The sequence below is a fragment of the Pelophylax lessonae genome (genome assembly GCF_965119305.1).
Source record: "Pelophylax lessonae genome assembly, chromosome: 1".
NCBI classification, from domain to species: domain Eukaryota; kingdom Metazoa; phylum Chordata; class Amphibia; order Anura; family Ranidae; genus Pelophylax; species Pelophylax lessonae.
In genome coordinates, this window is record NC_138768.1 from 628,281,763 (window position 1) to 628,298,878 (window position 17,116).

Genomic DNA, 17,116 nt, shown 5'->3' on the forward strand with positions numbered 1-17,116 from the left:
ATAGCTGCAAAGGGTGGGCCAACTCAATACTAAATCCTACGGACTAAGACTGGGATGCCATTAAAGTTCATGTGCTTGTAAGGCAGGTGTCCCAATACTTTTGGTAATATAGTGTGTGTGTGTGTGTGTGTGTGTATATATATATATATATATATATTTATCTTGTTTTTTTACCCTTTTTACTTGTTACTCTGATTATAGATCTTCGTTTATCTTAAGCATGCTTGAATCAACTTACTGGTGAGTGATTTACTACCTCTGCTGGAAGTCTGTTCTGAGAATAACCTACTCTTTCAGTAATATAATACATTCTAGGAATATTTTCAGACTTTCCTCAGGCTAGTTTGAGGCCATGTCCCTGGGCTCCTGATCTTAGCTACGTGTTTAATATACTGCCTTTCTGTACCTTATTCACATCCTTAATGAATTCAAGCATTTCAATCATGTCTCTCTTTTCTCCTTTTGCTGTGTCCCTGTGCTCATTCCTCCTTTTCCAGACTTTGGCCATACTTCTCTTCTGGGTCACAGGAGTGCACTTATTTCTGCACTTCTGTGACCCAGATTCAGCTGCCAGCAGTCAAAGGTCTGCTGTCAGCTGACGTCACAGAGCAGCTTCATTCTTTACATGTATCCTGACAACAATGTCAGGGTCCACCCAGACTCCTGATTGTCAGCTGCCTCGGTCTCTCAGTGCACCACTTAGAGCCTGAGCCAGCCAGTCCTGACCCCTCCACAGCCAGGCACTCCAGTGAGCACTGGAGACTGGAGAGGTAGAGCAGAGAGTGGTGACTGATAGTCACTGCTCTATCCTTGGTAATCAGCAGTCATATGATTGCTCGGTTTCTTGATCTAAGAGTCAGCAGGAGATAGCTACAGCATCATACCGATCATACCGATGCTGCAGCCACATAGGTAAGTATTTATGTTTATTTTTTTTACATCCTGCACTTCTCATTTAAGGTCCTGAAGTCACTCCTGATATGTTTTATCCCTCAGAGCTTTACCATTTTTTGTGTCCCTTTTCTGGACTTATTCTATCTTATCAATATCTTGTTGTAAGTGAGGTCTCCAGAACTGGACACTCTAATGTGTGGAACCGAATGGTTCGGCTCGCTTTTGTGCTTTTCCACTGCTGGTACCGCATGGTATGGTGTAGGAACGGTTCTATACGGTACGGTGGCGCTTTTCCACTGCATGGAACCGAACGGTACGGCTCTCAAAAACAGTACCACCTCGATTGTGGTTCCAAGAGGTACCATACCGGTACCATATCCCACAATCCTTTGCATGCAGTTACTACTAGCCACTGATTGGTCAGAGAATCGTTGTTATCCCACCCACTTAACTTTAGTACTACTTTAGTGGAAAAGCAAACTATACCGTACCGTACCGAACCGTTCCAACACCGTACCATGCGGTACCAGCAGTGGAAAAGCAAACCGGGCCAAGCAGGGCCGAGTAGAGCCGAGCCGGTACTTGCAGTGGAAAAGTGCCATAAATGAGGTCTAACTAAAGATGTACTGTATAAAGTGGAATGAGGACTTCCTCCATCCTGCTGATGATCCATTGATACGCCCTAGAATTCTGTTTACTTTTCCCACCACATGGCCACACTGTTTTCTCATTTTGCAATCATCTGAAATAAGTACCCCCAAATCTTATTCCTCTGTAGTTCTTGCCAGCACTGCACCCCCAATATTGTACTCTATCAATGGATTATTTTTCCCTAGGTGCATTATTTTACATTTAAAAACACTGACTGACTAGCAGTTTTCACTGCTTTGACCAATCTTCCAGAAATGCCAAATCATGTTCCATGTTACGGACACCTCCGGGGATATCAATCCTTTTGCACACCTTGTGTCATCAGCAAATGGACGTACCTTACCCACTAAACCTTCAGTTGAATTATATACAAACAGATTAAATAGAACAGGACCTAGTACAAAGCTTTGTTATACACCACTCTCCAATGAGCACCATTTACAACTACACTCTGATATCAATCATTTAGCCAACTGCACATCCACTGAACCACCAAAGGGTTAAGTCCTAGCTTGCACAACTTTTTTACGTGATCATTTTATTAGATTATGTAATGCAGTCAAACACTATGATAGTAAAAAAAACAGTCCAATAGGGAAAATAAACTGTTGAATATTATATCAATAGCCATTCAACATCACAATAAGCATAGAATATTTCATAATTTAAAAACTACTTTCTTGCGTTTTAAAAAAAGGTACCTTTTGATAAACAATAACTTAAGAAATCTGAACATGTCCAATCTACAGATCATTTGCATTGACTGTAAGCGTGCTACAGTACTACCAGCATTGGAAGGACACGTGCCCAGGTAAATTATTATTATTATATAGTATTTATATAGCGTCGACAGGTTACGCAGCGCTTTACAACTTGAGGGTAGACAGTTCAAATACAATACACTGTAATACACTAGGAATCAGAGGACCCTGCTCGTTAGAGCTTACAATCTAAGATGCACTGTTCTTATAGTTTATGCTGTCAGCTTTCAGATCATGTTGCTTGTATAACACTTTTTGCTCTCCCCGAGTTTAAACACAATGCATACCTTATCAAACTGGAACTGCACCCTGTCAAGCCACATTCTTTTGATAAGAAGAAGTTGCTCTTGCATTTTGTATAAGGTATTTCAACACTAATAACAGAAATGCTGCAGCTTATAAACATAAGAAATACCAAGTGCACATGACTTGATATCTTGCATGTTTCATTTTCAATTTTACACCCATTTCGATTTTTTTACTGTCCAGTACCAAACTGCTATATTGATTACCATCACTGAATTTTGCTTGGTCTACCACAGAGTCTCCAGTTCTGAAAATATACAGAAACATCTTAGTTGCTAGCAGGCCTTTGGGGATCTAGTAGGCTGGAATTTGATGTGCCAAGCATCTAATCCATAAAACAAAGCTAAGCATTTGTGGTTTGTTAACATATTTTGTCTCCTTCTTTCTGTTAAAGCAGGGTTCCACCCATTTTTGTGTTTATTAAAAGTCAGCAGCTACAAAAAGTGTAGCTGCTGACTTTTAATAATTAAAACACACACTCACTGATCTTTATACCCTCAATCCACAAACTTTCAACACACTTCCATCCCACTTCACATTATTCTGGAATCACTCTGTACTTGTTGTAAGACCAATAAAAGACAAAAGGAAACTCCCTTTATAAATTCTACAGAAATCAAAAGGGTGCAAGGCCCAATACTTTGCAGCCAATTATCTAAAATTATCTAAAATTATCTAAAATTAGTGTGGTAAGAAATGCCGCATGTGACATACGCTTTTCCTAAAATACAGTTCATTGTGTAGCAGTTTGCTGCACTTTATGATGGCCATTGTAGGCTGTCCTCCATTAAACGTGTGCTATCTCAGTAGTCAATGTTCTACTTCATAAGAGATAACTCTGATAGTTCTGTTCCAAAAATGTAAACTTGTCACTCTTCATGTCACTCTTCCTTTGAAAGTAATTCATGCTATTGCCCAAGTGACAGCCATATGAAAGGCAAGTAAAATTAAAGTTCTAACAGAACCTAGCTTTCACATAGTAGCCATTGTTCTCACTAAAATGTAAACCTGTCTACGAGGCAGTTATTTTCCAGAATTCTGTTTAAACCTTTTTTTATTTAGCAAAAGGGGAATTATATATATTTATACTGTTTACATTTATACATTATAATATATAATTTATATACTGTGTATATATATATATATATATATATATATATATATATATATATATATCCTTGAATGTGGAAACTTGGCAGAAAACAAAAAATCTAACTGCTTACTAACTGCTTACTGCTTACTATGCTTACTATAGCAATTGGTAGCCATAGCCCCTCCAATTTTCCTCAAATACATAATAGTTTTATATTGGACAAACACGTCCCATGTCAGATTTTACAATCTGGATCGTTGCATCAGGAGTTTAAGAGAATATTAAACCTCGCGGGTGCCAGGTTTGAGCTAGCTCAAAGGCAAGAGTTCTCGGAACTTGTCGGTAGCTTTTTAAATAATTCAGTAATTTGTGGTTTATTTGTCCAATTTACTATTTTGCAAAGTATTGTTTTTTAAGTGTAACTCTATTTTATTTTTTATTTTTTCAAAAGTAATGCTTTATCGAGACATATTCAAAAAGGCAGTATAATGTATAACAGTTTTACAATCTGATTGTAGGATAAAATGGTTGGAAAACGAATGACATTGTATGCATAAAGGAAACATATTAATATTAACAAGTGCATAACATATCTATTTAGAGATATAATTAGCTATGTAGAGAATAGAAAAGCAAATCTCCAATATTTGTAAAGTTCAATGACAAAAATCAAAAGCTGTACTGCCTGTGATGGGGAGATAGAGGTAGATATATAACTACTATGGGGAGGGGAGGAGTTTTTGTTGTCAAGTATTTCCAGGAAGAGTTGTTTCGTTATATTTCTCTTCGCCCTGTGTTCTGATTGAATACTCTCTCATCTCTCTTTGTGTCTATGAGCACAGGTAAAGGTTTGTTACTAGGTGGTAAGGTTTTACCTTTTATAATTAGGAGCTTGTGTTTGAAAAGCGGTGCGGGAGTGGATGTCCAGCATTCACTCCATAGAGAGGATGGGGTAAGGAAGGGAGAAACTCTATTTTATTTTAATTTATTTTAATTAAATATATTTTTTTCTGTTTTTAAATAGAGTGAGAAGGAGAATCTTTTTCAGGTTTTTATTGGCATTTGACCTTCTGGGTTCCAATTTGGGATGGAAGGGAGAAGAAACGTCTTCAGTAAGGACTTAGACAACAAAGAAAATCTAACAGAGGTTTTTTCCCTTCCCCAACATACTAGTATATATTTCAGCCTTTGTACTATACTTGTATAACTTTCAGTCTTTGTGTCCACAGGACTTCCTGTCTCAGTGACTCATGATGTTTCATGCAGAACAATGGTGGTGGGCGCAGTGGTGGGCTTGAGCACGATATGGCCATATGGTGGGACTAAATCCCCATTTTTATTTATGGATTGTCTCCATATTTGAAAGTCATTTCTTTTGCATGGTTGCGCTATTCTTTTTTAATATACATGTTGCTTGGTCCATAGCTGCACCGGCTTTAGATATACATGTTCAGGGTTTGCTCCCCCAATTTTTTGCTTGTTTATTATGTATTCGGTCTAACCAGACTTCTGAGGTTGAGCACCCCACACCCACACCCACCCCCACACACACCTGTACTCTATTGGTGTCCACTATCAAGTAGATATAGGAGGAGTCCCCTGTAGTGCATTAGCACACCTTCCCAGCAAGGAGTTTTGTCTCCAAGGGTAAGAGAGGCTGGATTCACCCCTTTTTTATGGATAGTGTAGGACCCACTGATAATGGGGTACTTTGACGTAGTGGTGGGCTTGAGCACGATATGGCCATATGGTGGGACTAAATCCCCATTTTTATTTATGGATTGTCTCCATATTTGAAAGTCATTTCTTTTGCATGTGTGCGCTATTCTTTTCTAATATAAATGGTTCTTGCATATGGCTGTGTAATTTGGGAATATGTCAGGATGATGTCTCGGAGTGCCTGGTCTGTGGGTAATTAGCATGCAAGATATTAAGCACTGTCTATAAGCTGATCACTAGTGTGTAAAGGACTCTCTGTGTATAATTCACTCTGTTATACTAAAGCAGCAACTTTCCTCCATTACAACTGTATGGCAACCTACTCTGCCACCCAATTCATCTGACTTGTCTAGCCGGCAGCTCCACATTTGTCAGCACCCACCCTGCTGCAGCAATTCACTAAGTGCACAAAATGACTTATTTTTGTTATTTCTGTCAGGGTCCTGATTAATGTTAGACTGTGATAACACAAGCTGGGCATTACCATGTTTGGTCAATTGAAATAACAATTGCAAATTGGGTCAAATTGCAAAACATTTGTTTAATAAAATAAATACAATTAACTAAATATAATCAAAAATTGCAATCCATTACAAAATAGTTAATGCATGTGTGGTTTTGTGGCCAACATTAGAGTAAACTTTTTGGGGTTTTTTTTAGGGTCCCCATATACTTATCTATGTTTTCCTAAATGTGTTAAAATATGTTCTTGGCATGTCGACCTGTGTTCCCAACTTATTTTATTTTGCAAAAGTTTTATTGAGTATAAAAGACAATCACATTGGCTATAAAGAGGTTATTGGATGTAACCGATACCATATCAGAACGCATATACTGTATATGTAAGTCAGTACATTTTCTTATCAAGAACAAGGAATTATAATGTCATACATACAGTATCCCACAAAAGTGAGTACACCCCTCACATTTTTGTAAATATTTTATTATATCTTTTCATGTGACAACACTGAAGAAATTACACTTTGCTACAATGGAAAGTAGTGAGTGTACAGCTTGTATAACAGTGTAAATTAGAATTCCCTCAAAATTACTTAACACACAGCCATTAATGTCTAAACCGCTGGCAACAAAAGTGAGTACACCCCTAAGTGACAATGTCCAAATTTGGCCCACTTAACCTTTTTCCCTCCCCGGTGTCATGTGACTGGTTAGTGTTACAAGGTCTCAGGTGTGAATGGGGAGCAGGTGTGTTAAATTTGGTGTTATCGCTATCACTCTCTCATACTGGTCACTGGAAGTTCCACATGGTACCTCATAGCAAAGAACTCTCTGAGGATCTGAAAAAAGAATTTTTGCTCTACATAAAGATGGCCTAGGCTATAAGAAGATTGCCAAGACCCTAAAACTGAGCTGCAGCATGGTGACCAAGACCTTACAGCGGTTTATCAGAACAGGTTCCACTCAGAACAGGCCTCGCCATGGTCATCCAAAGAAGTTGAGTGCACGTGCTCAGCATCATATCCAGAGGTTGTCTTTGGGAAATAGACTTATGAGTGCTGCCAGCATTGCTGCAGAGGTTGAAGCGGTGGGGGGGGTCAGCCTGTCGGTGCTCAGACCATACGCTGCACACTGCATTAAATTGGTCTGCATGCCTGTTGTCCCAGAAGGAAGCCTCTTTTAAAGATGATGCACAAGAGTTTGCTGAAGACAAACAGACTAATGACATGTATTACTGGAACCATGTCTTGTGGTCTGATGAGACCAAGATACACTTATTTGGTTCAGATGGTGTCAAGCGTGTGTGGCAGCAACCAGGTGAGGAGTCAAAGGCAAGTGTGTCTTGCCTACAGTCAAGCATGTTGGTGGGAGTGTCATGGTCTGGGGCTGCATGAGTGCTGTTGGCACTGTGGAGCTACAATTCATTGAGGGAACCATGAATGCAAACATGTACCATGACATACTGAAGCAGAGCATGATCCCCTCCCTTTCAAGACTGGGCCACAGGGCAGTAGTCCAACATGATAACGACCCCAAACACACTTCCAAGACGACCACTGCCTTGCTAAAGAAGCTGAGGGTAAAGGTGATGGGCTGGCCAAGCATGTCTCCATACCTAAACCCTGTTGAGCATCTGTGAGACATCCTCAAACAGAAGGTGGAGGAGTGCAAGGTCTCCAATATCCACCAGCCCAGTGATGTCATCATGGACAAGTGGAAGAGGACTCCAGTGGCAACCTGTGAAGCTCTGGTGAACTCCATGTCCAAGAGGGTTAAGGCACTGCTGGAAAATAACGGTGGCCACACAAAATATTGATACTTTGGGCTCAATTTGGACATTTTCACTTAGGGGTGTACTCACTTTTGTTGCCAGCAGTTTAGACATTAATGGCTGTGTGTTGAGTTATTTGGAGGGGACAGCAAATTTACACTGTTATACAAGCTGTACACTCACTACTTTACATTGTAGCAAAGTGTAATTTCTTCAGCGTTGTCACATGAAAAGATATAATAAAATATTTACAAAATTATAAGGGGTATAATCACTTTTGTGAGATACTGTAGTTTAAATGAAAACAGTGTTGTGTTGATCAAGCACAGCAGTTAAATGTAACAATAAATCATTGTTGATTGTCCACGTGAAGAATGTGGCAATACAATTTTAATTAATTTTGTATAAAAGAGATCTATGAAAGCAGAAAAGTAGTAAATTTGCAAATGAGAAGAAAAGAAGAAGAGTGGAATTAAAGTGGGAGGGGGAGGGAGGAAGGGCCCTAGAGGTTTGTTCCAGGTACAGCTAAATAGATAATAATTTATTCTCAAATCTGGAGGGTTGATAATAACCAATCCGAGGAGGGGGGGGGGACTAAATTGTGAGAAATTTGGAATGAGCATCCGCTACAATAATAGTACATTTTTTGTTTACCATGATGTTATTAAGTCAATGATTTACTGCTTCAAAATTCAAAGTTGGTGTTTTCCAGACTTTTGCTATTGTGAGTCACAAAAGATATGAAGAACAAAAGCTGGTTCAGTGCAAAAGAGATCAGGAATAGATGTATTTAGTAAAGCTTCATATGGATTTTTACAAAGGTTTGTGTGGAATAGTATATTAATAGGGTTGTATCCCCATTCATTTTTAATGGGCCCTCAATGGATTCCAGAGGCCAACTGATTTTTTTCAGCACACCATAAGGTATCACATGTGTTCTTTATTACATGCATTGCATACTGAAGGCTGATGCATTTCTTTACACTGTATATAAGCTTTGAAAATGCTCCATTGAAAATGAATGGCAATGTACTAAACACACATGAAGCAGTGGGAATGCATCCTAAAGGTGCACCTTCATTAGAAATACCTATGACTTTGCAATAGGCAGCATCAGGGCCGTCTTTAACACAGGGCAAAAGGGGCAGCTGCCCTGGGCCCAGTCATTGTTGTGGGGTCCAAAACAGCTGCCCCTTGAGCCCGCACTGCCTGCAATAAGTGGATTTTGGAGGGCCCAAGAAAATATTTGCCCAGGGTCCAATCACTATCAAAGACGGCCCTGGGCAGCATGTATAATATGTTACCAGTATATAGAAGGAACCTAATAAAAATATGGGAGCTGCCACTGATGAACTGTTTTAGAAGATGCAACCTCCAGAGCTGTAATTTTTACCCTTACTTTTTTATATAGTGAGTCTGGAACAAGCATGCACTGATAATAGGTTGGTATACTTGACAGGCATGTATTGTTAAAGAACAGTGACTAACCAACCATTTTGTTTTTGTAAAGGCTTATTTATAATCTGACCACTTACCCATGGTGCACAATATCACATACATGGCTACCTAGGCTGTGTGCTCCATTTTGACATCTATGTTAACAAAAAAATAAGGAAAGAAAAAAATGCTTCATATTTATAATACGTGGAAACGAATTGAATATAAAAAAAAAAATATATATTAAATATACTGACCCTACTAATCTACTGCCTAAGACTACTTCTCCTGTTTTTCCCCTGCTATAAGCGTAAAACAAGCTCACCTCCTAACATCTGGGGTCTCATCTGATTACTAAAACAACAGCTACTGTATCTTAGGATAATAATCATTTCTGTTTTTACTGTTACCTGAAAAAAATTACTAGAAAACTGAAATCTTTTTATAAAGAGCACTATGCAGCATTATGCATAATTACTGATGAATTGGGATTCTAGAGTCAAGACTGGGTGAAGCTGAAGGCTAATGAAGCACTGTCTGTGCAGCAGAGGGAGCTGTTGTTAACTCAAACTTCAAACAGGGTATACAGTATATTACATCGATAATTACTTAATTAGGCAGACAGAAAGATAAGAGGATTGACACATTGCAGACCCACAGCCGTGTTCATTTAGATGTGTGTGTTTTAAGCTACTCATTTGAGCAAAAGCTCTCTCCTAGAACAGGCTGCAAACACTCTTTACAATTCATTATGCTCATGGAAGGATGTTGAGATGCAATCACCTTCTGATGCCCAGTTTTCAAAGCTATCTGTGTAATATCATTAGCTATAATAGTTAGTAATTTCACAAATCTGAACCAGAGCTGTTATTATATTATAAGAATGGATATTACAATCAATGTAATATAATGCCAAAGACCATTAAAGACAAGGTGAAATATATTACTTATAAAGAGCTCTATTCCGAGACCATCTTCAACATGGTAAATGTCAAGAACTTAAAGAGCCTGGTTTACTAAAGAATTTGTGATAGGGCACATAGGCTAATTTACTAACACGTGTGTTAAAGTGGACCTTTACTCACATCTTATCTATTGCAGAATCCTAAATTTACACATTTGGCAATTTTTTTGGGAGTATTAAGTACCTTTTATAGGAGGTTTTATTTCTCACTTTCTTATTCATAGCCTAGGCGTGGATAATGTGCCTTTGGTCCATACCCCCTACCTATAGCCTTATGGAATCATATCATACTCTCTAGTCTAGGGGGATACAGGACCTGTCTCTATGCAGTATGTGTTTTGTGCATGTGCAGTAGAGGACAAAGAGAAAAGAGGAATCCCTAATGTGGGAACAGACAGCAAAAAAAACTGACAGGGTTCCTATCCCTCCCCACTAAGTCCAAAGCCAAATAAAAGTATTCTTTAATGCAAAATAATTGTATATATGACACAAAACTTTTTTTGGACATTCATTGCACACTGTACACGAGAATCACAGCAAAAGACAATAGTGTATACTTTCTTCTGCTTCTCATATCTTCTAGTGATTCTACTAATGAGGTCTCATCACTAACAATCTTAACTTTGCCCTACCTCCCCTTTGATTGGATTCTCGTTCTTATTAGTAAAGCATGAGAGGTTTCAGTTTTTGGTAGAATATGGATAGCCAAACCACCTGATAATTTCTTATATTTCCCAAAGACACTATCGGGGGATTATCTGCTTTTGATTACCTTGGTCTGCACACCTGTTGAGTCCATTATCAGGTGTTCTCACTCTTCATCTGTGCATTTTAATTAATTTAATATTATGCCCAAGACAGCAAAAGTTTCTGGAACATAGTCAGGAGCAATTAGACGTTGAAAGAAATAAAGAAATAATAGGAAGACCCCACTGGTGAAATATCCAAGACATACGGTAAGTCACTTTTGGCTGGACTGACTGATTAGATGTCCAATGGTAATGCCAAATAAGGGAAATGAGCTGAGAATTTAGGTACGATAAGGACTCCCCCCCCCCCCCCCCCCCCAGAGCTCACAAGAATAATTCGATGCTGGTATTTCAAGCGTCCAGCTTTAATTCAGAACTGGCTAGATAATTTATCTGGTGCATATCCAAACTAAAAATGTGTTTTGTTTAGACTCATGGCTGTGCATCTCTCTTCTACCCAATACACCTTCATATTTCTAAGATAAATGATACACATGCAATAAATTTAATCATCATGCAACCTTTCTGCTACATCTGAAAGCCTTGTGCCCAAAAAAGCCTATTTGATATTGATGGCTTTTCATAAATAAATACAGTATAATGCACTAAACAAATCCTATTACATTTTTCATTCACCAAAGGCAATCATACTTTTTCATCAGTTTAATCATTTTTACCTTACATCCTTTGGTCATGCCAAAATTAAGCATTGGATTTTAAGAGTTTTGGGTCCTTTTTGTTAATTTTAGTTGCTCTTCAAGCACTCCCCATCACATTAATAGATAAGTTGTATTGAGCTAACCACAAGCACTAAATAAGATTTTAGATTTAGTATTTTGTATGATCTATATGTGCTGACTATGGAGCCATTGTTTATCTGTTTTGCTCTCCTGGTGGTCCCCATACATGTTCAGTGGAAAGTACTTCCTGAAGCATGTAAATTCTTCACCCTTGCTTTACTTCCTCTATCACCAATCGGATATAAACTTCCTGATGTGCTCCCTCTATGTGAAAATAGCAAGGAGCCTGCTGTGGGCTTGCTTGGGAATTTCTGTCCTGCATCACAAGCAGGAGTTCTCAGATCATAAGATTTCTAGCAAAAATGAGCACTACATCTATGCTTGGATGAAAACCCTTGTAAGCTATTCTACTTCTGAAATGACAGTACCGCCATACCAAAAGCACTAAGAAGAATAAAGGTGAAAACAAGGTGAAGTCAGAGTAAAAATACATTTTATCTAATGATGCAGCATATGTGTTTTAAGAGTAATCAAGCCGCCGCAAGCAAAGCCAACAGAATTCTGGGATGTATAAAAAAGGGGATTCACTCCAGAAATAAAGAGATTATTCTCCCACTATACAAGACTCTGGTCCGGCCACATCTGGAGTATGCTGTCCAGTTTTGGGCACCGGTCCTCAGGAAGGATGTGCTGGAACTGGAGAAAGTCCAGAGAAGGGCAACAAAAATAATTAGGGGAATGGAGGACATCAGCTATGAGGAAAGACTACAGGCACTGAACCTTTTCTCTCTGGAGAAGAGACGATTGAGGGGGGATATGATATCAATGTACAAATACTGTACTGGTGACCCTAGCATAAGGAACAAACTATTCAGAGAAAGGAGATACAATAAGATACGTGGCCACTCACTAAAACTAGAGGAAAGGCGGTTTAACCTTAAAGTGCGTAAGGGGTTCTTCACTGTAAGAGCGGTAAGGATGTGGAATTCTCTTCCACAAGCAGTCGTATCAGCAGGGAGCATTGATAGTTTCAAAAAACTATTAGATGGACACCTTAAAGACCACAACATACAGGGGTATACAATGTACGGTTAAAAGCAAACACACACACACACATCATAGGTTGAACTGGATGGACTGATGTCTTTTTTCAACCTCACTAACTATGTATTTTGTACAACCCAAATAAAAATCAATGATTGACCGGGCTACACAGCTTAGAACAAAATATAAACCTGGCCATACGCAGTATACACAATCTTCACCAAAGAACCTTTTGAACCCTGCTTAGTATGCATACGAGATGAATCTACTATCTACTGATTTGTTATTGTTATTGTACAAAAAAGATGTCAGTTTTCTTACAACCTTTACGCCTTTGAGGCCTTGCAATGTTGACATTAGCAATCAAAAAAGTCATACCTAAGACACAACAGAAATGAATACCTTTGGATTGAAGCAACCAGCACTTATGATGGAAGTAAATTACAATTATAACCTGGATTTTTGCTGGTTGTGTGTCAAGAATGACTTTAATATAGGGACTGCTAACATACATATTAAGCGTGAGTTCTACCAGCAATAATATATTAAGCATGACACTTTAATACCTCTAGCATCTATTACAGAAATGATTTACTTTTCCCTATACAAACCTACATAGTCATTTATGGGTACCTTCTTTTTGTTAAATACAGATAGTATATTTCCTTTCAATGTCAGACTACAATCACTAGTTTAGGATGTGCCTGCAAAAAAAAAAAAAAAAGGATTTTTTCTAATAATAGCCTAAAAATATAACCCCTCAAGAAATTGGGGCAAACTTGCTTCCCAAGACACACAGCATCATTAGAGTACCAGCCTATGTCCTTCATGGCATACTCAGCATCAAAGGCAGGAGTCATAAGCGAGATATTGATCTTTGAAATATAAAAACATCTTATACAACTGAAGATCACATCATTAGGTGACTGTGCCACAGTTGATGAAGAAACTGATAGCATTCTCGCAGTTATTTATTTTTTTCATTTAACTATTTTATGCCATCACAAGTATAGAAATATTTAGAGGGATGCAAATATTGTTAATTTTACCATTAACCATTAAGGGATCAGCCTGTGTTAACCGTGGAATCACTGGGGTCATTCAAAATAATCTCATCCGCACGCATGGTCAGTTTTGTAAATTTGTCTATACGAAGCCTGCCTAAAGGAATATTCAAAGATAGACATCCAATTATGCAGTGTTACTATTATCTCCGGCTGCCTCTGTAAGCATTGTGGCTTCACATACAAGCAATTAATGAATAGGTCACATGAAAGTTTAAAATAGAATGTTATTATGGAGTTAACTCCAGATGGCCACTAAGGCTATGTTACTATTTATTTCTATAAAGGTTCTCATTTATCCGGGTCATGGTATAGCTCGTAGTTTAACTATTCTTAATCTGTCTGCTTTAACAAGGAATGCAACTATTCATTCATAATCTCTTTGCCTTAGAATGAAACCTATTCTATCTTCCATATTCCAATAGAAAGTGCAAAGAGCTATGATGGGTACAGTAACTAATGACATCAAGCCAGGATTCTGTATTCTGTAGGCAGAGAGTAAGAGATGAATTCTGATTGCTTGCTGTCTGCACTTGCTCATCACCATTGCTCTTCGCATTTCCTTTCTGTGAAAGTCTGTATAAAGGAAAGCTATACATTTGTTGACGGAAACAATAATGGATTATTTTAATAGTGATGCCATGTTTACTTTTTTAATTTGAGTTGAATGATTATAATGTACTCCACTAAAATTCTGATGAATTGTGGAAAGATATAAATGTCCTTATGGATCCACCGGCAGCAATTTAACTGTGTCCTAGCAAGAAATAAGATTATTGAAGTTCATTCATAAGTCACTGAGACAAGCAGAAAAGGCTGGAAGTAATTCCATTCCAAATTGCTCATGTAAAACATGACTAGATAAAAAATCTTGATATGCATGCAGTGTTTAGAAGAAAATAATTACAAAATGGAACCATTTGCAATGTTCATTCATCTCATTGATGTTACTGATCTACCCATATGTTCTTGCTGTGAATGACACACTGCTTGGAGGTTACACATCGCCTGGTACTGTTCTGCATGTGTGGCTGCACATCACTGATTTTGCACAGAAACTCTGCAAGAAAAGTGACAGTTTGAAGCCTGAATGTTCAAAATATCAGTATCTAAACCCTACTTGATGACGTTTAGTTTTTTAAAATGTATAAAATGTAGCATAAAAATGACCATGCTTTTTTCATAAAACATTGCCTTCACTATATATATATATATATAGATACTGTATATATCTATATACAGTATCTGTATATATACATATACAGTATAGATATCTATCTATAGATATCTATCTATAGGTATATATATATATATATATATATACATACAGTAGATATCTATCTATCTATCTATCTATCTATCTATCTATCTATCTATCTATCTATCTATCTATCTATCTATCTATCTATCTATCTATCTATCTATCTATCTATCTATCTATCTATCTATCTATCTATCTATCTATCTATCTATGTAGATAGATAGATAGATAGATAGATAGATAGATAGATAGATAGATAGATAGATAGATAGATAGATAGATAGATAGATAGATAGATAGATAGATAGATAGATAGATAGATAGATAGATATCTACTGTATAGATATATATACCTATATATAGATGGATATCTATACTGTATATATATATATATATATATATATATATATATATACATATATATATATATATATATATATAGTGTAAATAGATGTCTCAGTGCTGCTGCACGCTTGCTAGTAGTCACTACAAAAGACCATATCTGTGCATCTTGTGGTTTTCTTTAGGGACATGCATGACAGGGTGACAACGTAGGAGTACAGTTAACAGACAATTGTCACCCCACGGAAAGAAAAACTATACGACAGGATCAGCATATATTTTTTAAATTAAAGCTGCAGATTTAAAAGGATTGCAAATTACTTTTGAATGTCTTAAAGTTTATATGAGATGTTAGTGACTGGGTTTAAATCTACTTTAAATAAACCACACAATGTGGTCAAGTAAAAATCCATAACCTAAGTTTGTGAAGAAAAGTACTAAGGTCTATGGAAACTTTTTGCCAAAGAGCCTGATTGTTTATCCATCCTGACAGCCTGGTTCCTCTCTCATGTGGGATAAAATAGTAACATAAGGTATACTCACAGTGAAGTAAAGTGGTAGCCGTCACTAGGAGATCCCCCAGCCATTAAAGAGCCGCTCTCTGCAGGCAAGACCAGTACTCCTCTTGGCTGAGGCAGAGGTGCCCACTGCCCTCCATTCTTTGCTAGCCATCCCCCGCGTTCCCCCAGGTCTGGGAAGCTGACCCTGGCAGCGGGCAGCTCCTTGCATTTCCTGCCCTTTGTGGACATACAGGAATCCCCAGGGCTTCTGTGATTTCACAGCAGAGGACACTTGATCCAGTACAGGGCAGACAGCAGTCCTCAAGGAGTAGTAGGAGGCTGAGGCAGCAGGGCAGGTAAACTCAACTGGTAAAGGATGCTGAGAATGTGTGCAGCTGGGTACCAGCAGAGAACTGAAGAGTGATCACGATGGGGAAAGAGTAGCAAATGCAGAGCCACTAGCAGCTGCTCTTTTGCTTCTCTCCTCCTGTCTGAGCTCTCCTCCCCCCCCCCCTTTCTGGTTCTCACTCCTTTTCTCACTGCCTGTCTTTCTCTCTTACTTAGCCATCAATATAACTTGTGCCTGGACCACGACATCATTACTCAGAGGCAAAGCAAAGTCACACAGCACAGGATCTCCTGTTTATCAAATGAGACAGAAGGAGAAAGGCGTACTGGGTGGGTGCAGGAAAAGCATCTTCTCTTCAAGAAGTACTGTAACTAAGCTAAGTGGAATCTGTGGGGTTAAAAGTGTCTGTAATATTTGTATCTGGAAGCCTGGAGCTCACTGATGTATTCATTACATGAGAGGAAGCTCTGCATCATTCAACTGTGCAAATGTATTTAGTAGTAACAGTATAGAGCAGATGAACCTACTGCCGGAATTGTAGGTAGGTCTGGACAGGGGGCATGGTGGTCATATTTTTTAGGAGGTGGATAAGTCAATTAGAAGACTGGTTGTAAAAGAACATTGTTCATCCATTGGATTCTAGGCTATAAGGCTCCTTTCACATGGGCGCCGTATGATCCGATCAGTAGGGGATCCATGAACAGATTTCCTGCTAAATCAGATCAGATGTTACTTTTGTTTTCTTACGCATTTAAAAAGGGAGCTTTTCAGACCCATGTTAGATCAAAGATTGGCTGGATGTAAGCAAACTTACATGCATTTATATCAGACTACCTCAGATCTGTCACGTTTAGGTCCGAAAATATGAAAAAGGACACAAACCTTTTCCATTTATTTTCAGACATAGACAGACTCGAAGGTAATCAAGTGTAAACGGATGCAGATCTGTTTACATCTGGCTGCCCATAGACTAACATGAAGCTTCTGATCAGGTGCACCTGAAAGAAACTGA

At 38.2% G+C, this 17,116-nt stretch overlaps 1 protein-coding gene across 2 annotated transcripts in view; it reads right to left on the bottom strand.

Moving 5' to 3' along the window:
• Nucleotides 1-16,220, bottom strand: part of TRPC3 (transient receptor potential cation channel subfamily C member 3) — a 288,110-nt gene extending 271,890 nt beyond the window's left edge. Inside the window, exon 1 of one of the 2 annotated variants that reach the window (XM_082247949.1) lies at nt 15,799-16,220. In XM_082247949.1, the coding sequence (XP_082104075.1) occupies nt 15,799-16,004 (206 nt within the window). In that variant the 5' untranslated portion in view covers nt 16,005-16,220. The remainder of the gene's footprint in view (nt 1-15,798) is intronic. The other variant, XM_082247950.1, reaches the window with a different exon arrangement.
• Nucleotides 16,221-17,116: the final 896 nt, after the last annotated feature.